At 38.7% G+C, this 20803-nt stretch overlaps 3 protein-coding genes and 1 non-coding gene across 6 annotated transcripts; 3 read left to right on the plus strand and 1 right to left on the minus strand.

The window, feature by feature from the left end:
* The first annotated feature begins 409 nt into the window (after nt 1-409).
* On the plus strand, nt 410-2947 carry LOC120008899 (floral homeotic protein PMADS 1-like). Of its 2 annotated transcripts, none has more exons than XM_038859273.1 (7): nt 410-985; nt 1084-1150; nt 1258-1319; nt 1411-1510; nt 2157-2198; nt 2283-2297; nt 2456-2947. In XM_038859273.1, exons 1-7 carry the CDS (start codon nt 798-800, stop codon nt 2630-2632), a joined length of 651 nt encoding a protein of 216 aa, XP_038715201.1. In that variant the 5' UTR covers nt 410-797; the 3' UTR covers nt 2633-2947. The 2 variants fall into 2 exon arrangements, with proteins under 2 accessions (XP_038715201.1, XP_038715200.1); XM_038859272.1 differs by having other exon boundaries at nt 420-985; nt 2283-2327; nt 2456-2945.
* Nucleotides 2948-3435: 488 nt separating this feature from the next.
* LOC120008898 (transmembrane and coiled-coil domain-containing protein 4-like) lies at nt 3436-10423 on the minus strand. Of its 2 annotated transcripts, XM_038859270.1 has the most exons (16): nt 10238-10423; nt 9855-10115; nt 9471-9555; nt 8050-8535; nt 7464-7632; nt 7207-7362; nt 6569-6666; nt 6310-6401; nt 5852-5922; nt 5630-5765; nt 5013-5072; nt 4841-4926; nt 4678-4754; nt 4513-4583; nt 4128-4185; nt 3436-4038 (listed from the first exon to the last, which is right to left on the minus strand). In XM_038859270.1, the coding sequence occupies exons 2-16, from the start codon at nt 10079-10081 to the stop codon at nt 3892-3894; spliced, it is 2019 nt and encodes a 672-aa protein (XP_038715198.1). In that variant the 5' UTR covers nt 10082-10115; nt 10238-10423; the 3' UTR covers nt 3436-3891. The 2 variants fall into 2 exon arrangements, with proteins under 2 accessions (XP_038715198.1, XP_038715199.1); XM_038859271.1 differs by having other exon boundaries at nt 8050-8310; nt 9855-10422.
* Nucleotides 10424-15101: 4678 nt separating this feature from the next.
* Nucleotides 15102-17957, plus strand: LOC120009267 (uncharacterized TPR repeat-containing protein At1g05150-like). The gene has a single exon (XM_038859780.1). The coding sequence runs from the start codon at nt 15377-15379 to the stop codon at nt 17765-17767; it is 2391 nt and encodes a 796-aa protein (XP_038715708.1). The 5' UTR covers nt 15102-15376; the 3' UTR covers nt 17768-17957.
* A 2334-nt stretch (nt 17958-20291) lies between these two features.
* On the plus strand, nt 20292-20364 carry TRNAE-CUC. Its single transcript has one exon. It is a non-coding gene; the product is annotated as a tRNA-Glu (tRNA).
* Nucleotides 20365-20803: the final 439 nt, after the last annotated feature.

Here is a 20803-nt window from a genome sequence, read left to right on the forward strand (position 1 = left end):
ATTTTACCTAAGGAGTGCGGTCTCAATGTTGGCGAGAGATTTCAAATCTAGTATTGAGTTTCATGGTATTTCAATAACCAACGTAGCCAACTCATTGAAATTTAGCTATGATATGGATCTCAACAATTGTTCTTAGTGATTCCAACTGCTGAGTTATACGTACACAGAATTTTATTTGTATCACGTGCAACAAAAAGAGTCCGCGAATTCACTTGAATCATGTGCATTAAATTTAGCGGATAACTAGGATTTTTATCATTTTGGCTTGAGATTTGAGATTTACACTCTATTGAGATTGATTAGACTTGTGCGAGTTTTGAGAGATTTAAGGCTTCCTAACAACGTTAATAATCTTCAGAAAGATGATAAATGTTCTCACAAGTTTTCATGGCGATGCAGGGTCTCAGCTATTACTCGATCCATGGAAATGCTATTGTCCGCCATACAAATCAAGCAAATCCAAAAGATCTCCGTCGACGTCAGCAGTTGAATGACAAAGAAAGGGGAAAACGGGGCGGGGGAGGAGTTGTGTGACGGACAAGGACGGAAAGTAACGGTCAGTCCATCTCGATATTCGATTCCCGTCAAACAGTAACAGTGGTGAAGAGATAATACTATGTTTTGTCAATCCCTGCAAAACCTTTCACAGATTTAGAAATAGGTTTTCCATTTCAAGCAAACAATAGTACGATCCCCCCAACCTCTCTCTCTCTCGGTCTATAGGCTTCTTTATTGCCCAGCCTTGCACGCTTTCGGAACCAGAAGAATATCAAAGGATTTTGAAAGGTGTCGTGAATATGGCGAGAGGGAAGATCCAGATCAAGAGGATAGAGAACTCCACGAACAGGCAGGTCACCTACTCGAAACGACGGAACGGTCTCTTCAAGAAGGCTAATGAGCTCACCGTCTTGTGTGATGCTAAGGTCTCTATTATTATGCTTTCTAGCACTGGCAAGCTCCATGAGTACATCAGCCCCGCCATCTCGTATGCAACTCTTTCTTACTCCCAAACCCTAGCTAGATTGCCAGATCTCTAGCTACTTTATATTTTGTTTTATTTTTCTTTGTTTTGTGTGTGTTTAGGACCAAGGAAATGTTCGATCTATACCAGACAACATTAGGGATCGATCTCTGGAACACGCACTGGGAGGTTTGACAAGTTTCTCTGCTCAATCTTGCATATATAAATTCATGAATTTACATCTTTGAGTTTTTTTTTTATGATTTGATTTCCTTTATGGTGTCCGATTTGTGTAGAGGATGCAAGAGCAGTTGAGGAAACTCAAGGAGATGAACAGAAATCTGCGAAGGGAGATCAGGTATTTGTGTGGACTTTTCTACATAAGTGTGTGTGTGTGTGTATATGTTCTGGTTAAGACTTTTTTGTTCTTTCGTTTTCTTGATTGATAGGCAAAGGATGGGGGGCAGTCTTGATAATCTGAGCTTTGAAGAATTGAATGTTCTTTTCCAAGATATTGACGACTCTTTGAAGGTTATTCGGGAACGCAAGGTTTGAGTTCTTCTTGAACTTGCTAGCATTCATAGAGGAATATTGATTTTGAGTCTAACCAACTGTGATGAATGAACATATATGTCATGATCGATGTTCTTTGATGTTATACTAATTTTCCTTAGATACTTCTATGTCTTATCAACTACTCTTAATTAAGGCGAAACCAACGTTTAAAACAAGAACACAAATGAGGAAGAGAATCACTCTCTATTAAACTATAACTGTCTCCATAGGAGACTCAAACCCTAAATAAATAGGGTATAAATATGGAATAAGGTCAAAATTTAAGAAAGTGTTCAAAAATAATAAAATACTAATTCGAACGCCTAAACAGTGAAATTTGATTAAAATAATGAGAGTTAGTGGCCGGCAAAACAACTAGTCTTGAAGACCACACCAAATCTAGTCCCCTATCAAATTTTTCACAATTCCAAAGTCGTAAGCGGTATACCCGAGGTAAAATTTAATTTAGTAGTCCTACAATCAAAACAAAAGGGTGATAAAAGTAGCTACCTAGCCTCAACACATAGACAATGTAAAGCACTTTTTTTTCTTAAGATCTGTGATTCCATATGATGGCTCTCACATAATTAAGTGGTTAATTAATATTTGTTTCTTTCTTTTTATTGGTACTGACTACCAGTTTAAGTCGCTCAGCAACCAAATTGATACTGGCAAGAAAAAGGTAATTTCTATTTGTTATTCGTGTCCTAATTTAATTTACAGCTTCTTTAATATTCTGATATGTTTTCTTCTCGCTTTTCTGCAGCTGAAGAATGCGGAGGTAATACACAGGAATCTCCTACAAGCACTTGTAAGCATCATGTGCATTATTACTATGATGACTCTTTTTTCTCAGTTTAAAATTGCAATATGAATCAAGTATTGTATCTAACAAATTAATCACTTGATGAAATCAAATTGCCTGATTTATTGATCAAGGATTTGGGAGATGATCCTCATTACGGATTAGTTGATAATGGAGGGGACTATGATTCCATGATCAGCTTCCACAGTGGAAATCCGCGGGTATTTGCTTTACGCCTGCAACCTACTCAGCCTTCCCTTCACAGTGGAACAGGGTCATCGGATATTACAACCTATCACTTGCTTGAGTAAGCGTGGGATGCCACCATCAACCGTTCCCAGACATTCAGTAATCGTTGATGTATTCTGTTAACAATGACAACTTGAAGGTAATATCTATGGGATCATTATATATGCTGTTAAGTTTGTGTCTCTATGACCTATGTATGCATGATGATGGCTTTTCTACTTCTCTAGCGGGTTTTTGATGTCTGCAAATGCGCTTGCTGTTACAATGCTTTTAAGTATTCTATATCTTGTGTTTCTGATATGTACTTTATCCCTACGGGCTACGTGAACTTGATTTAATTGGATTTGGGAGTATGGGCTCCTGCCACTATAGTTTTGGATTAATAGGCTGTGAAGATCTAATGGGCCGGCTTATTCTTTTTTGCCCAATCAAGAGTCCTCAAATATGGGTCTCTCTTTTGGACCCTCAGGCCTCAACCATGTGCGGCGACCTTTGGGCCTTCTTCTATTTATGTTACTTTTTTTTCCTTATATAGGCCTCTTTCTGCTGGGCCTAAAATGCACCATATTTGGTTATGGCACAGCAGCAGGCCACACATGTTGGGTGTCAAAAAAGAGAGGCCCATATTTGGGGCTGTGAGATAGGGCCTAGGGGGAGTATTCGTGAGAAGCCTCCACTCAAAGATCCCACTAGCCAAAAAGGGTCCCATAATGGATGAACCCAATTTTTAAGCCATTGGCTTTTGAGATAGTGGATTCACATCTACTGGCAAGTAAAAGTAAAATGCTAGAGATACAACTACATAATATTTTAGCCTTTCACCCGCCATACACTTATATAAAAAAAAAAAAAAGGACTCGTCACTGACATTCTCAGCATTTGCACCGTAAGCAAAAAGGGTGATGAATGAATGCTTTTTGAACCAATAAGAGATTGTTGGGATGTACTTACCCAACATTAAATTAAATAAGATGGAGCACTAGTGTCCTGTTACGCAACTAATGCAATTCTACCACTGGTACCTCTCCTTGCTTATTAAGTTCAAATCATAAGCCTACAAAAAAGATATGGGAGGGAGAGGACTTACATTGGAAATCACCTCACTTGATACTAACAGAGTTTAAAGTTGGAAATTCAACCTCAGAAGGTCCGAAGTCCAACCCATGTTGATATGAAATCAGCAGGTGGTTGATGAGATGGAGCAGAGCCATACCAGATTTGTATCCGTGCGTCGGGTGAACATATTGATGACCCCCCAAAGAAGAATAACAACAGGCTCAGCATGCTGAAGAAAGAAACAACGAGAAAATGGGAATGATGATTATATAGCTAAGCTTTCCTTTTCCAGAGGTTCGGTATCTGTACTCCTAAAAACAGGATAGTAGTGCTCTAGATCAAGTTGTTCGAGAATTTGTTTCGTCGCCCAAAGATAGGAAGAGTGGCCTTCAATAAGTTGGGTTACATCTACCTAAAAAAACCGAAAATTTGTCTAGCATAAAGTGGTATAAATTCAGAAGGCAGTTGCATATATGAAAAGGGACAGGTAAAGGAACTCACATTTTCCACTCCATGAGTATCAACAGGTTGAATTCCAGCCAATCCTTGAGAAAGTAAACTGCACCGTGTGAGGACTAGTTAGTTAGTCCTAAGGAACAAAAGGTGAAAGTTGCTTAAAGGTAGTCGTCTGTTTTATAAGCTCATAGAATCAATAGATCGCTACAGAAATGCAGATTAAATAAGCAATTGTGGATGCAGGAAGACTTGAATGTATTTCACATATGATCTCAAAAACAGTCACCCAATGGTACTCGCATAATAAAGACTGTCATTTGCCTAAGTGAATCACAATTGTCGTGTAGCTCTTATTACGCACTCTGCTGATTCAAGATTCCCTATAGGCTATCTTTCATAATGCTTCACCTGAAATAAAAAGGAGCAATACCTAGCACGATAAATAATCCCAAGTGTCCAATCCTTTGTAGAATAAACATTGACAAACCGTCCAGCAACCATCTGCAAACAATAGTAGAAATCATATATAATCATAAACAATAACAGTAACGTTGATAAGATTTCTTAAAGAAATTAAAGAATTAGAGAAACATACCTTTCTAACAGCTTCCCATCTTTCACCTTTTATTGAAAGTGGTGCACCGAGAAGTACAACTCTTTCTACAAAGCCAGCTTTTGACAACGTAGAAGATATTAATGATCAAAACAGCCAACACAATCCATCAACAACAAATGCATGAATAAAATAGAAATCTCACCATTGGCTCCTTCTGTTTCTGCCAAACACTCAAGGCATTTGAAAATTACTCGTGCTCCCAATGAAAATCCCACGAGTGTCACAGGTCTGTAACATTCATAAGACTAAGAAAATCATAAAAATATTTATACACTAAAGAAAAATATCACTGTCAGTAAATAAAAATAATTTACCTGTTCCCTTGCAATCCCTTCAACAACACTTCAGCAAGCAGCCTTCCGGCTTTATCAGATCTACAGTATCAATATGAATGAGAGAAGAGTAAGTAGAGACCAATAAAAGATTTTGAAATATCTAACAAAGAGACCAACATAAAGCCCGAGCATATTTTTTTTTCAAATAAGAAAGCAAACAGGAAACTCATGGATATTAAAAATTCACAATTTCCAGAAAGATTGTATCATTATGCTAAATTACGCGCAAATTATTAGACGGTGGTCATAAAATTTGGGTTTTACTTCCTCCATAATACTTTGGACACGGTCTTATCCAAAAAGTTTTGGAATGTCCACAATAGAAAATTGAAGTTTTCAACGGAGCTTGTCTACTCTAAGGGAGTTCAACAACCCACAACCACTCAAAACAATAGATTGAATGTCAAATCAACTATCTATGCAGGCCTATACACCAAAAGGTAGGATTAGAGAATCCCTCCTTGGACCATAATGCGGTGACAAAAGTCTATCGTAGAGCATGGAGTGAGGTTCACCATTAAGCATGCACACAAGGTGGATTTAAACTGACAACATACAAAGTTGTTTTTTCATTCACAAGGGGCATGAAAACTAACCGGTCAACTGCAACTGCCCATTTGCTGTCTATAATATCAGATGCTGTGAGTAATGTTGCTGGCAGAGCCAATGCCGTTAAAAGAGTGCTTAATACAGTCAGCATAGCACCTTCCTTCATCAGATGCATGGCAATTTCTACAATGCCAACGAAGATTGTCAAGAGTAACAATTTAGGAAGTGATCAAGTAAGAGCATGATAGCTACAAGTTCAGAACATGTACTTGAAGTAAGCAAGTCTTGTATTGCCGTGCTAAGTGCAATCAAGTTCTTTGACTCCCACCGCAGTGCATACCTGGATACTTAGTAGACTGAAAACTGAGAATGAAAAAGAAGCATGAAAGAGCAGCTAATAACCCAATGGAAGACTAAAGAACGGATGAAAAGAATACAAAAACATGAAACCACATCTTACTGTCAAATGAAACCTAGAGAACGGATGAGAAGAAGATAAAACTAGAAGCCACATTTTACAGTCAAATAAAAGCTAGAGAATGGATGAGAAGAAGATAAAAACTAGAAGCCACATTTTACAGTCAAATGAAAGCTAGAGATAATTCAAGTTCGTTGTTAGTAAGAGACACTAAAACTGTTATATGGGAGTCACTTAAAGTTTTTTAAGCATTCCTTACCTTTGTTGAGGTACAAAGGGCTAATAACCAAATGTAATAGATCAACTTACCTCTCCAAGTTTTCATTGTGACATTCCCAAGGCCTTGTAAAATCTTCATCCTCAAGGACAAGTCCCGAGACCAATATCCCAACTGCTAGCCGCTGAAAATTGAGCAACCTTAGTTAGTGATTTACATGATGATACTATAGCATAAGCATAAGCTTCAACAAGATGTAGTGTCCCCTATCCAAAGTCCCAACACATACATGCCCACAATACAAATAAAGAAACAATAAATAATGATAAAAAAAAGTCAAAAGAAACTTACGCCTTGGTTATGATTTTCTCCAATTTCTTTGAATTCAAATTCCTCGACGCTCCCGGTTCTTTTAGCCATTTTACTTCCTGTGAGCCCAGCTCCAGCAGCTGTAGGGCACAAAAGTCTCTAGATGATAAACCACCTCAAAAGTTTCTCCATTCAAATGTGGAACATATAATTATCGAAATCATGCCATTATTCATCACTGAATTGGCAACCACCCAGCAAAACTATCTGACTTATTTACACAGCCTCGTATCATCACTGCATTCGTCACAATTTGCATTATTAAGTATCATCAGTAATTTGAAAATTGCTATTTTGAAGGCTCTGACCCTTCCCGTCTCTCCTACAGATGATAACCATATAATCACAAATAATAGTGCAAAACTCCTACATTAATAGTTGTATCAGTACACAGCTTCAACTTTTGCATCATCTAATCTCATGCCCTATAAACCATTATATTATAATGTATTCGAGAGTGTATCGCCCATTGGCCACTTACATGCATGCATGTTAATTTATACCAGGTATATTTGGTTTACATTGATGACATGGATACATAGATAACCCAAAAGAAAAATAAATACACATATATTAGGTCCATGGAGAGAGGGAGAGAGAGTTGGTACGAAATATCCCACCTCCAAATGAGGCAGCCACAGCAATAGATCCAGCAGCAGATCCCGTAGCACTTGCTGCTGCTGCTGCAAACCCACTAACTCCAACCACAGGAATAATGCTGCCCAGGGTTGGAGCCAGTGCACCCAATCCATGTGCAATTGCAGGGGCAGCTAGGCCTGCAGTGAAATTAGTATACATGAAAACTTTCAAGCTGTTGATTTAATCATAAACACAGTTTAAAAAAATGTCCAATCTAGTGAAAACAAAAGATATATACCGCCAGTAATGGCCATCAAAGTTCCTCCAGCTAAAGCAGCCCCACCAATAACGCCTCCACGCTTCCAGTTAACCCAGTGGTTTTGAGAAGTTCCATTTTCATCTTCCTTTGCCCCATCCACTTTCAGTGTATTCATTAGAGAGCAAGCAACTACTATCTCCATAGCTACCTATATTGATAATGTTAAATCATAGATGAAGCAAATTGAAAATTCAGAAATTGAGCCTATGATCTCTAGGTTGCACCTCTGCAACTCTATCATTGGCCCCTACAACTCTAGAGAAGTACAATTGGTTTTTCATCACATGATCGGAGGTGGATAAAAACACCAGAACCTTGTGTATATTCTCTCAAAACAAAATTTTCTTTCTCTTCCTCCCGAATTTAAGGATTCCTGTTGTGGTACATTTATGTTAAACAAAATTCCCAAAGTTGGTAGAAAGAATGTTTTCGTTGCAAGTGACTCTACAATATAAATCATTGAACAGTATAATCCATTTAAGAACAAATAAATAGAGACATATTCGCTAGTCAAAGAGCAATTAACAAGAATAACACATATCATAAATAGAGTGAGTATACAAACCATTTCTGTCCATTCAATACCAAGCCATGATGCCAGTAGCCTTAAAGCCACACGGTGTCGAGCATCATAACCTTTCCCTGGTTGACAAGATTCTTTGTCTTCTTTAGAATAATCTGCTACACAAGCTGAAAGAAGCTCAAAAAGGACCTTCACTTTCTTCTGGTGATTGAGCAATCCCGCCTCTTCAATATGTTTCTCATAAGTTTCATTGCCAGATTCCTTGGGAGATTTATCTTCAGAGGCCATCTCGGGAGCTGTCTCCTGTTTATGGTGCTTTCCAGCCACATCAGAGGTTGATTCCATTATGCTGTTGGAATAATTATTTTGACATCTAATCTCATACTCATGACTCTTTATATTCTCCTCAGAAGACACAGGACTTTCCATGCTAAGCATTGTCGCATCAACTGCTTTTGTCAAAGCAACCTCTTTGTCTTTTCTTTCTAAAGACATTCCATTACTTTCCTCTTGTAGCAATGAAAGGAACTGTGATAAATTGAATATCATACCCCATAAATAGAACAAAATTGAAGGCATGGCTAAGATGTGCAAGTGAAATGTTTAATGAGAGACATTCCATGGTGATGCTTTGATTGCTAAAATAAGACAAAACATTCCCATCAAAGGAACTACAGAAGTAGAGCACCTAGCTAAATCTAAAAGGGATTCCAAAGTACTCTGCTATTCATAAGATAAACATGCGAAAATAGAAATCCAAAGAGAACTCAGAAACATTCAAATTTGTTGAGGCATTTCTTTGTTGAAACACAAAAATGGATGTAAATCAGCCTGCCAAGTTTCATATTCACAAAATCACAGATCTCAGCCACTCAAAATGTCTCAAGTGAGTGACCCTGCTTTCTACTTCATTCGCTAGTTACACTGTGCAGCTTTTAAGAGGAACAAATAGCGAAGGAGAATCCGCATGGTAGATTCAACTAATTTTCTCTTATGGATTCATATGGTCAACCCCAAATTGATTGTAAAGAAAACATGATGATGATGATGATGACAATGCTTGGTATTACTCAGAGGTATCATTACTTAGACATGCACCAATAACAAAGTCATGAGAATTTTCTCTGGAGTTATGAGAGTGATGTCAATCAGAAGAGTGAAACAAAATAAAGTCGTATGAAATTATTAGCATAAAATCGATGCAATTTTCAAGTAAAAGAAGGTCCAAAAAACAACAAGGACTCAAGCGTCCGAATATAATGAGATGATTCAAATGATAAAGATATCAGGTACTGTTACATTAGACTTGCAAAATTGGGAGGTTCATATTTATTTGAAAACACTGAAGATTATACAACAAGCACATGCTTTCATAAAAGTTGACTTCAAAGCAATAAAGTAAGAGACAGTTTATTGGAAGTTGAGTATAACAAAGAGAAAGCTCATAAAAGCAGAATACACACCGCGCCAACATGATGCCTCACTTGAGAAGAGTTCCCAGCAGTTTCCTTAAGCCCATCCCAAGCTTGATCCTCCACTCCAAGGAACCTGCATACATCCACAGAATACTAAGGCTACAAATTCCAAATTCTACCTATTCACATTAGATCTCATTAAGTCATACTTCATAGAAGTGAAAACAGCTGTTAATTTTCTATGGTTCTAAAATTTTCCGTTGATTGTTCAGCTTTCTAACTAGAACTTATCGAAAGTTCCAGTTAAGTAATTAAATTGTAAACTGAATAGCAACGAACGGACAAAAGAAAGATCCCAAAGAAAGCCATGCTTGAGCATTTTCTTATCTTTTAAAAGCACGGTATAACAAAAACTGCGTATTCAAAAAATACCTAAAAACAGGCAAAAGCAGACCGGAATTCTCATGGATCCAAAGTCTAGGATCATCCGAAACTGAGACACTGGTACCAATGCTCGCGCCCTCACCAATTGGCTCCTCGTCGAGAGGCAGAACAGGATCCGAAGGCCGTGTTTGATGCATCTGCGACTGGTGAAGTGCGACAGCGAATAGAGCTGCCGCTGCATACTTCTCCGTCGATGTCAACGTCGACGCCTCCATGTCTCCGAAAATCGCACACCGAGACGAGCATTAACTGCAGTTTTTGAGGATTAGGAATTCCATTCGAATATGTTCTGAATTCCAGTAAGTTATTCAGGAGTCTAATTCGCTGGTACAGGATTTGAAGCAAAAACAGAGTAGCGTTTCTCGGATTACCGAATATCAGTTTGATATGAGAGATTTGTTGAGGGGAGGGTTTAGACTGGTTCAAAACTGAACCCGCCATTGCTTCCTTCAAATTCTCTACAGTTGAAATTTATGCGGTCCGCGCTTCGATCGACGACACAGTCTACTATTTATAACGTTCATACAATCAAAATGCCCATTTTCTTTCTTTGTAAGATTGTGGGGATGGCATCCTACGATTATGGATTTTTCCCTTTTAATGATGAGAGATCATGTAACCTGGCTTATATGAATCTTAGGACATGAGCATTTAGACTCTACCATTATCTTTTGTACGGCATTAAACTCAGGATATCTGTACCAGCAAAAATTTCATTTCTCATCCGACAACAGAATAAGTTTAATGAAAACCCCCAACACGTGATCCCAAAAGTATTGTGCATATGAGTTCATGTGAGATTATGTAACCTAGTTCATATAAATCTTAGGACATGAGCTAATGAACATTTACACTATACCATTATTTTTGGACATTCCATATGATATTAAACTTCAGATTTCCGCACCAATAAAAATTTATCATCCAACGATAAAATAAGTTAAACGAAAACCTAACACGTGACCCAAGAATGTTGTTCATATGGGTTCATGTCATACATCATATACTTGTCTTTAATTACCAAAAAAACATATGAGAATACAAATATATATCGATTTTCATACATTCTCTCTTTCCTTTTGAAGCATCAGAGCTTCTAGAGGATATGACTAAATCAGAATATCAGACATACTCCTTAAGAACGCCGATGGGCCTTGACGGAAAACAAAGAAAACACGTTTTTTACTTCATGGGCGACTAGTCTCAGTCCAGGCCCGTTTTTAAAAGGACTCAATAGCAGCACAGCCTGTAAATCTTGGGCCTATTGTCCCAATCTTAAATGCCGCATGGCCCACTGACTCCGGCACTCCACTTAGCACTTGTAAAGATTTTTTTGCTGTGAATTTAATATTAATCATACAAGGAAAATTTTGACATTTAAACGTCAGAGCTTTCTATAGCGACTTCATTTGCGAAAACAATTAATCAGAGCTTCATTTGATGACATTTTTTCACAATCAAGCACAAATATTAATTTTGCTAGCTCTATATTTTTACAGTCAATATTATTAATTGACAACCATTTTTTTGTTTAAATACCCAAAATTCTCATGCAATATCGATATAAAAATTCACAATATTAATTTTGCTAGCTATTTGAAGCTTTGATTAATTTGTTCTGTTAGTTCTGTTTTGTTTGTAGAAACCTAATGGAGATTTCAGTGTGCAAGAGATCGATCGAGCCAATCTATGTAATTAAGAAAAACTCTTTTCAAATTTCGTACTAATATGATAGAGGTTCGTCCACAAAAGATGAATCAGGATGTAATATTAGATCGAAAGGCGTAGTTGATGGACAACATAGACCATTAAGTGGAAAGATTACATGAGCATGCATCTGCATGCAGAGCTAGGAGCCTAGGATAATTGTTTTGTATGCGGCACGGGAGCAGCTTTACCTCCAGAGGTGTCCGGTACTGGGTTCCAAGGGCCGTAATCTTCAAATTCCGTAATTGCTGGTTGCGACCCATTGCTCCCTATCTCCTTATTGCTTGGGTTCTTTCCGACCGCACGAGGCTTCCCCGACGATGCTAATGATGATGGTTGATCAGACATTACCTCGGCTTGTGATTTCTGTCTCACTGTAGTTAGAACCAAAATCATGCACAAAATATGCATAATAATTTTCTTCATGCTTCGTAGAACCTGCTGCATTCGAGCTTAATTACTTCTTCTTTTTATTTGTACGTCCTGTTTGTACAGAAAAATATATACATATAAGTGTTGAGAAGGTGTTGTGATGGCAAGAAGTAGCACAAAAAATAAAATCATCTCTCTCCTCACACACATAGGATGACATAACAAGCTTCACACATTTAGCAGACACGGCAGGCATTTGATAGCCAACAACCTCTCAACCGAGGTAATTAAGATATGTATTTGTCGGGTGTTGGGGGTCTGTTGTAGTAAAAATTACGACAGACCCCACTGTAGCTCTTTTGGAGCACAACGAATTTTTTTTTAATTTTTAAAAATCGTAAATGTGTAGTATTCGGTCTAACGAATCCAATAACATATTTTTTGTTCGAAACAAAAATCAAATTCATCGCGATCGAGACATCGAATGTTTTGTGTTTATATCCGACGGTCTAAAATTGTCATGTATTTTTCATGTTTAATATAATTTTTGTTTCGAACAGAAAATATACAGTTGGATTCGTTAGGAAGAATACTACACATTTATTATTTTTAAAAACAAAAATAAAAATTTTTGCTAACTTAAAAATATATTACAACGGGACCTGCTGTAATAAAAACAGAGCAGGTCCCCGTCACCCGTATTTGTCTTGGTAATATCTAAGTTCGAGTATTCATCACCGCTTACTTAATTAAGATATGTATTTGTCTTGGTGATATATATATATTAAACGTTGCTTCAGAAAATAAACAGTTGTGAGTCTTGTGACGATTGTTTGGAAGCAATCATTGGAATTAAATGAGTCCTGATTTTGCTAGAATCAAGGCTTTAATTATTACTAATTTATATATGACCACCTTACATAATTTCAACTAAACTTGATTTCACATAGGTAAAAACTAATATGTAATCAATTAGGTTTTCCCCCCTTTTCCATTTGACAAATGTGGCTTAGGGAATTAATACAAAAGCCTTTATTCTAGCAACTTTTACTAATAATTAACAACCCATCATAAGATTCTACCACCAAAAGCAGACAAAGAAGGAGCTAATTAAAAAGATTACACCTTTTGTATTGACTGCATGCATGCATATATCGAACAATAGTTAAATAAGTTAAAACATCTTTTTCTCTTTTAAATTTAACCGACAATCATGATAATCCATGAGCAAACGAACATCCATTTAGGGTAATCCCATTGGTTGGAGGCAAAGCAAATCTAAGTGATTAACTGTTTAAGGTCTAAAGTCTAAACAACGCAATTGAGTAAATTGGGCCAAAGACACGGTTGAAAGTCAATTTTACTCAAAAGCTATTGCTCGTGAGTTCGGTACAACCAAAGCTTTACAAACCACTTTCGCTTCTATTATTTCAATGTGAGATATTTGGTATTGAAGCTTAATTTCTCCAACACCCCCAAGCAAAGTATCCCCAAATATTGGGACTCCTCATTGGAGTCTTCAAATATATATGTGTGACCACATTGGGCCATCACCAAATATGTGTAACCTTCCTTGAGCTTACACCGAATCCCACTTTTGAATCTTTTTTTTCCCTATTAAAATTTAAAATAGGCCCTATTTGTCAGGTCTCTTACTTTCCCTAAATTCGTTAAAAAATTGAACTCCGATAACATGTCAAAAATATGGCCCTAAGGTTCAACCCACACAATTGGACAAATTGGATAAAAAATCATGGTTGAAAGTCCAACTTTACTCAAAAACTATAAGTTATGAGTTTGAATACGATACAACTAAGGTCTTAACTGGACAAAAACGTGAAACGTTCATCCATTGAGAGAACCATCGAAGTAGAATAAACCATTTTCACTTCTTCTATTATTTCAATGTGATTTTATCCAACATTAACTTATATTCTTCCTACTATATTGGTGGTTGAACCATAAGATGCATTTCCACAGTACTCTCAAACCTGCCAACCCGGAGACCGCGATGGTGGCAACAATGATGAATGATGACCGGCGGAGTCCTTGTCGTTATGGGTAAAATGAAGACAATCATGCTCGACATGTGCACAACTGACCTAACTAATAATAAGTATAACGTGACTTTTGGAGAATTATATTATGTGTAATGATACCACGAAAGCTTTTTAATTCTTTGTTTTGATTTGTTTACTTTCTTTTCTAGTGCTCATGGTCATGGGTCCATGGTTAGTGTGTAACTAATTTGATAACTACATGACGTAATTGAGAAACTCGGGGCATGACGGTTTGGGCACACAAAATTTTTTCACGTGGGGGACATAGTAAGTTTGGTCAAAATTCAGCGTATAGCCACAAATATATTATTCTCAGAGTGAAAATTGAATTCGGGATTCCATATAATTTGATCTCAGAGAGATTCATTACTCGGTTATTACCCAAATTGTTAGTTACTTAATTGGACATTTGCACTAACACAATGTTGTCAAATGCAGGCCACCTCATTGTTTGGGGCCTAGGTTGTTTCGGCCCATTTGCCTTTTTTGGGTTGGAACCCAGTGAAAGCACACTTCCACTCACTGATGTCATAGAAGCCCAAAGATGAGCGATTATATTTTTAATGAATTATGTTATGTTAGGGCATATAGGGCAGTACAAAAATTAACAATATAATCAAACTGATCAATAATCAAATTCATCGATATGTTATTTAAAAAAAAAGCACATTTGTTTAAAAGAATCAACCGAAAAATTGATTGATAATCGAAATAATTAAAGAATCGATCGATTAAGTTTATGTCAAAAAATTAACTATAACTAAAAAAAACACATATTTTTAGAATCAACCAAAAAATTGATTGATAATCGAAATAACTAACTAATCGATCCATTAAGTTTATATAAAAAAAAAAGTCTTTTATCAATTAAACAATTATCTTTTTAGAGGAAATAAGGAAAAAAAATCATTTAAAACTCAAAACAGCCTAAGTATTCCATTAGGACACAAACTTAAAGAGGATTAATTGAACCCACGTAACCAGCTGGCAACGCAATAGTCACAGAAAAGAGTCCATTAGCCAACTGCCAACCAACAAAAACAAGTCTTAAGACGAAGTTTTTTTTTAGATAAAAACAAAAATTCTGAAAATGTAAGAGAGCGAGAGAGAGAGGGCCTTCCCTGCCCCACCACCCATCACCTGTTCGACGAAAAGACGCAAAAAGGAGATGAAGCCAGATTGCCACAGACTCCTTCCAGACATTTATTTCCCTTCTCTTTTGGCATCCACAAAACCCCAAATTAACCCACCATTGTTTGTTAATCAATGATGAATTAGGGTTATTATCATTGGTCGTCGCAACTCGCACCGCCATATACATCATCATCTTCTCTTCTCTTATCTACTCTTTCTTCATTTTGGGAGACAAAGATGGCGACGAGAGGGAGCAGATCAGAGAAGGTGAAGAGGATTTTCCAGCAATTCGATGCGAACCGTGATGGAGGGTTGAACAGAGAGGAAATGTCTGCTCTCGTTGTGGCCGTGAACCCCAGGGTCAAGTTCAGTGACGAGCAAATCAACGCCATCCTCGACGAGGTTTTTCGGACTTACAGTGGGTTTATTGATGGAGAGAAGGGATTGACCTATGATGGTCTTCTTCAGACGTATGACGACGGGGCAGGTGATGTGGACCGTGATTTTGATGCTCTTGGTCTCGAGCTTGAAGATAACAAAGGAGTTTCTGGTGTATCAGAGGCCTCATCGTCCTCGATTGTGGATGAGAGGGCAATTGAGTCGCAGAAGAAGCAGAGGACTGCAGCTTGGGCTGTTTCGCCGAATCACGGCATTGTTTTTGATGACACATGGAAGATGGTGGACGATTTGGAGATCTTAGTGAAGCGATTGAAGGCTAAGCAGGCAAAAGATGGGAAATTTAAAGCGGATAACTTTGATGCCTACTCGGACGCAGGGTGGTCAAGGGAATTGGGGCCTTCAGCTGAAATTTCAGAGAAGAGGGTGTTCTGGGAGGAGTCTGGGCATGATTATGCGGTTTTCGTCAAGGAATTGGGGGTTTTAAGGAGCCGGGCCGATGGTGCAAGATCTAGAGAAGAAGCTTTCGATGGGCATATGGCAATTGGTAGGGTTTTATACGAGCACCAGCTGTTCAAAGAAGCCTTGGTGAGTTTCAAGAGGGCTTGTGAGTTGCAGCCAGTGGATGTAAGGCCACATTTCAGAGCTGGGAATTGCTTTTATGTTCTTGGGAGGTATAAGGAAGCCAAAGAGGAGTTCCTATTGGCATTGGAGTCTGCTGAGGCAGGTGGAACTCAATGGGCTTATTTGCTTCCTCAAATTTATGTGAATCTCGGTATTGCATTGGAAGGTGAAGGTATGGTTTTAAGTGCTTGTGAATATTATAGAGAAGCTGCAATTCTTTGCCCAACTCATTTTAGAGCTTTGAAACTTTTGGGTAGTGCTCTTTTTGGGGTGGGAGAGTATAGGGCGGCTGTGAAAGCCTTGGAAGAGGCCATTTTTATGAAACCAGACTATGCTGATGCACATTGCGATTTGGCCTCGGCTCTTCATGCCATTGGCGAGGATGAGAGGGCAATTGAGGTGTTCCAGAAAGCAATTGATTTGAAACCTGGTCATGTGGATGCTTTATACAACTTGGGTGGGCTTTATATGGACTTGGGTCGGTTCCAGAGAGCTTCAGAGATGTATACTAGGGTTTTGGCTGTGTGGCCTAACCATTGGCGTGCACAGCTCAATAGGGCTGTGTCACTCTTGGGGGCAGGAGAAACGGAGGAAGCTAAGAAAGCTTTGAAGGAGGCACTGAAAATGACAAATAGGGTTGAATTGCATGATGCAGTATCGCATTTGAAGCAGCTGCAGAAGAAGAAAGTGAAAGCTAATGGTACCAACGGGGAAGGGGCTTTTATAATTGTTGAACCCTCAAAATTTAAGACAGTAGGTGAGAAGACCACACTTAGGCAGGACTTGGCCACTGCTCTTCATATTAGGGCCTTTCAGAGAATTACTCGGTTGAGTCGCTGTGATGTGGAGCTTTTGAAGAAGGAAATGAGGGAAAATGATGTACCAGTTTCTTATTCTGGGACTGGTGTTCCTCAGAAATCAATACGCAAGCCTAATTTAGAGGAAATACTCCGGAGGTTACTAATTTTTCTAAAACCTGAAACTTCCCAAGGTGCTGTCAAGGCAATAAATGAGAGGATTCTCTCTGTTTTGGATGAGACAGGGTTGGGAAGGGTGGATCTTGGCATGTTCTTTGCCATTCTTGCACCCATTTGTAGTGGCTCTCTTGACAAGCGAAAGCGGATTGCTTTTGATGCTCTTCTATGGCGCCCCCAGAATGAAGGTGGGTCTCAGATAAAAAGGGTTGATGCTGTTGGGTACATCAGATTGTTGAGGGCTATATACTTTCCTTCCCACGGGGTTAGTGAAAGGTTGGAACTTCATGGAGAGACGGATGCCTCAATGGTATCATTCAATGAATTTCTTGTCATGCTAGATGATCCTGATTGGGGTTTTGCGATCATTTCAACTCTGGTAAAGCTTGAAACTGGGGATCGGAATCGCCATGGACGGCATGTTTGCTCAGTTTGCCATTATCCAGTCGTTGGGTCCCGTTTCAAGGAGATGAAACATAATTTCAGCCTATGTAATTACTGCTACAGTGAGGGAAAGGTGCCTTCAACATATAAACTGGACGAGTACAAATTTAAAGAGTATGGAAGTGAGGCTGAAGCAATGAAAGATAAGTGCATGTGCTTTACTTTGCCATCCCATAATGACAATAGCTAGTTTTATGATCCTGTATTATCATCGCCTCAAGTTATTGTAGTTGTCTAGTTGATCAGTGTGAAATATATATAGTTTGTGAATGTGTTGGGTGGGCATCATCTTTTTGTATAAGAAATTGTTTCAAATGGTGTTTCTGAAATCTTTTGTCCCTTAGCAAATGCAGAGTTTCCTTCCTACTTGTTTTCAATTAGATCCTGACTGATTGTGTGAAGTTTGAGTTTCTAGCTAAAAATGTCAATAACAGATTTATGCATTTGTGCTAAGTTTTGAGCTAAAAATGCCAAATAGCAGAATTCTGCATTTGTGCTGATGTGATATACATGGGAGGTGCTTTCGCTCATTGCAGGTAGGATTGTTGCCCGTCGTCTCATCTATTGCATTTGAACATTGCTCGGTCAGGTGAAATCTCAGAATCTTTGTACACTCTCTGCAGGTTTTGAGGTTTTTTCTATTTCTTTTGGGGAACCTTGAACATTCCCCATTACTGTCGCCATTGTGTTTTACGTGTTAAAAGGACCTTTTAGCACCGAAATGAGTAGTGGAAGAGATCGCTCATTTTACTGACTAGACTCCAGTATAGGCTCAATGGCAGTGATATAAGCAGAATCTGCAGGAGGAGTGAAGAACGTCTACTGGACTCGATGGTTTATGAGGAACAAAGTTGAATTCAAATCAGTTAATTCTATGTTTCAGCAGATAAGAAACACTAGGAACACCGAAGTTAGGTGAGAAATTTTTGGGTTTGATGACCCGAGTTTAGGTTCATATCGGATTTTGAAATACAAGCTTGTATTGGTTACAAATAGCACACTTAAGCAAGTGTCCTTGCATTTTGTTGGAAACAATATTGTACAAATAAAATATAGCACAAGGAGTCATGGCTTGGTGATGAGTATCCCACATCGAAAAAATAGGGCTACCAACTCTAGTTTATAAGGATCCAAGGCATCCTCACCTAGTAAGCCGGTTTTCTGGGTTGTAGTTCTACCTTGGGCCTTATGGGTCGGTGTGGGTTTTCATCATTGGTGCTTTCATTGAGAGAGTCGCGTTTGCAGAAAGGGCTGCCGTCCGGGAAAGGGCTACCGTCTGAAGGGCGAGTGGAGCCGCCAGGCGAGCGTAGCCGCCGCGGACGTCGGCTGTCCAAGGGGGGGCTACCTTCTGAAGGGCGAGTGGAGCCGCCAGGCGAGCGTAGCCGCCGCGGACGTCGGCTGTCCAAGGGGGGTGGTTTGATGAGTATCCCACATCGAAAAAATAGGGCTACCAACTCTAGTTTATAAGGATCCAAGGCACCCTCACCTAGTAAGTCGGTTTTCTGGGTTGTAGTTCTACCTTGGGCCTTATGGGCCGGTGTGGGTTTTCATCATTGGTGCTTTCATTGAGAGAGTCGCGTTTGCGGAGAGGGCTGTCGTCCGGGAAAGGGCTACTGTCTGAAGGGCTAGTGGAGCCGCCAGGCGAGCGTAGCCGCCGTGGACGTCGGCTGTCCAAGGGGGGTGGTTTGATGAGTATCCCACATCGAAAAAATAGGGCTACCAACTCTAGTTTATAAGGATCCAAGGCACCCTCACCTAGTAAGCCGGTTTTCTAGGTTGTAGTTCTACCTTGGGCCTTATGGGCCGATGTGGGTATTCATCACTTGGCCATAACACGTGCTCAAAGCAAATGGATTCCTCCCCTCTAAATCAAACAGTCAAGCTCAACTTCCATACAGTTGTTAAGAAAAACTTTGTGGCTGTCAGTTCCATAGCCAGAGGCAGCTGTGGTGCAATCTTGAACATGTGGACTCAAATTCTTCCAGAAAATAATGCTCTGATGGGTGATATTTAACGACTTAATTTTGAGGTTTGTATGTGAGAGCACACATTTGCTTTTCTTACACAACCTATTTGGGCTAATTTCGGCCCATTAAAGTAAATATAATTATATAAGATAAGGGGAGCTTTTGTTGTATCCGATCTTTTTTTAATAGAAATCTTGTTAACCACACACCTCAAAAATTAAATTATTTCTAATCACATAGGGGCATCTTGGAGGGTGGGCGAGATGGATGGTCGCACAGGGCCCTCAAATCCGCAGAGTCTCATATTTTTTAAAAAACACTAAATTATTAGTATTATAGTAATCATAAGACGAAAAAAGTTGATTACATCAACATAATTTTTGATTTTGCATCTCAAAATGCTACAAGATTTCTTATTTAAGTAATATACAACATTTAAATTTATTTAAGAGGGCCCCTTATTTATAGTTTGTCTAGGATTCTGGAAAACTCGGGTACGCCATTGTAATCACATCAAAAATAACTAAAATTGTTTCGAACAAGTGGTATATAAGTAAAGTGCTAGCATCTCTCACACAAAAATGTGTTTTTTTAAGCCTAAGAGCCAATGACAATGACCCAAGAAGTACAAATTCGTGCGGTCCAATGACTCAGATACTCAATATGTTTGGGCTTGAATTTTTAACAAACAAAAACAGATTTTAACAATTATATACTACAAAATATTAATGAAGCCGTCGCTGAAAATCCGTTGTAGTCTAGTTGGTCAGGATATTCGGCTCTCACCCGAAAGACCCGGGTTCAAGTCCCGGCAACGGAATTAGTAATTTTTTAAATTAGCTTTTGATCATCCGGATGATGGGCTTTGAGCTTAGCTTAATAAAAGCGTAGTTGAGGCCCAAGACCCTGGTTCGATTCCCTGCCACAGAACACAATGATCCTGATAATGGGCTTTGGGCTTAAAGTAATAGAAGCGTAATTGAGGCCCAAGACGAACTTAAACTTTCCCACAAATCAATCTGGTTCATCTGCCATTGCCTCGTACGATATTACCTTCGTTTCCCTAGTCTCTCATTCTTTTCTTTTCTTTTTTTAAATGTGGAATTAGCCTCTCAAGTCTCATCTGATGGGAGGAGAAACACGTCCAGAAAATTTTATACATTTCCACTATTTTTCTTTCAATAATTATGGATGCATCCTCTCATGTGCAATGTCAAAATAGTCAATATTAGGAAGCCCAATTCTCATCTGTTATTAAA

Source organism: Tripterygium wilfordii, chromosome 11 (genome assembly GCF_013401445.1).
Source record: "Tripterygium wilfordii isolate XIE 37 chromosome 11, ASM1340144v1, whole genome shotgun sequence".
Lineage (NCBI taxonomy): Eukaryota > Viridiplantae > Streptophyta > Magnoliopsida > Celastrales > Celastraceae > Tripterygium > Tripterygium wilfordii.

Coding starts and splice junctions, on each gene's coding strand:
- LOC120008898 (XM_038859270.1), bottom strand. CDS start 10,081: ATGGAGGCGTCGACGTTGACATCGACGGAGAAGTATGCAGCGGCAGCT. Junction 4,755..4,840: donor AGAAACAGAAGGAGCCAATG/GTGAGATTTCTA, acceptor CGTTGTCAAAAG/CTGGCTTTGTAGAAAGAGTT. Junction 4,186..4,512: donor GGGATTATTTATCGTGCTAG/GTATTGCTCCTT, acceptor CACACGGTGCAG/TTTACTTTCTCAAGGATTGG.
- LOC120009267 (XM_038859780.1), top strand. CDS start 15,377: ATGGCGACGAGAGGGAGCAGATCAGAGAAGGTGAAGAGGATTTTCCAG.
- LOC120008899 (XM_038859272.1), top strand. CDS start 798: ATGGCGAGAGGGAAGATCCAGATCAAGAGGATAGAGAACTCCACGAAC. Junction 1,151..1,257: donor TCTGGAACACGCACTGGGAG/GTTTGACAAGTT, acceptor CGATTTGTGTAG/AGGATGCAAGAGCAGTTGAG. Junction 2,199..2,282: donor TTGATACTGGCAAGAAAAAG/GTAATTTCTATT, acceptor GCTTTTCTGCAG/CTGAAGAATGCGGAGGTAAT.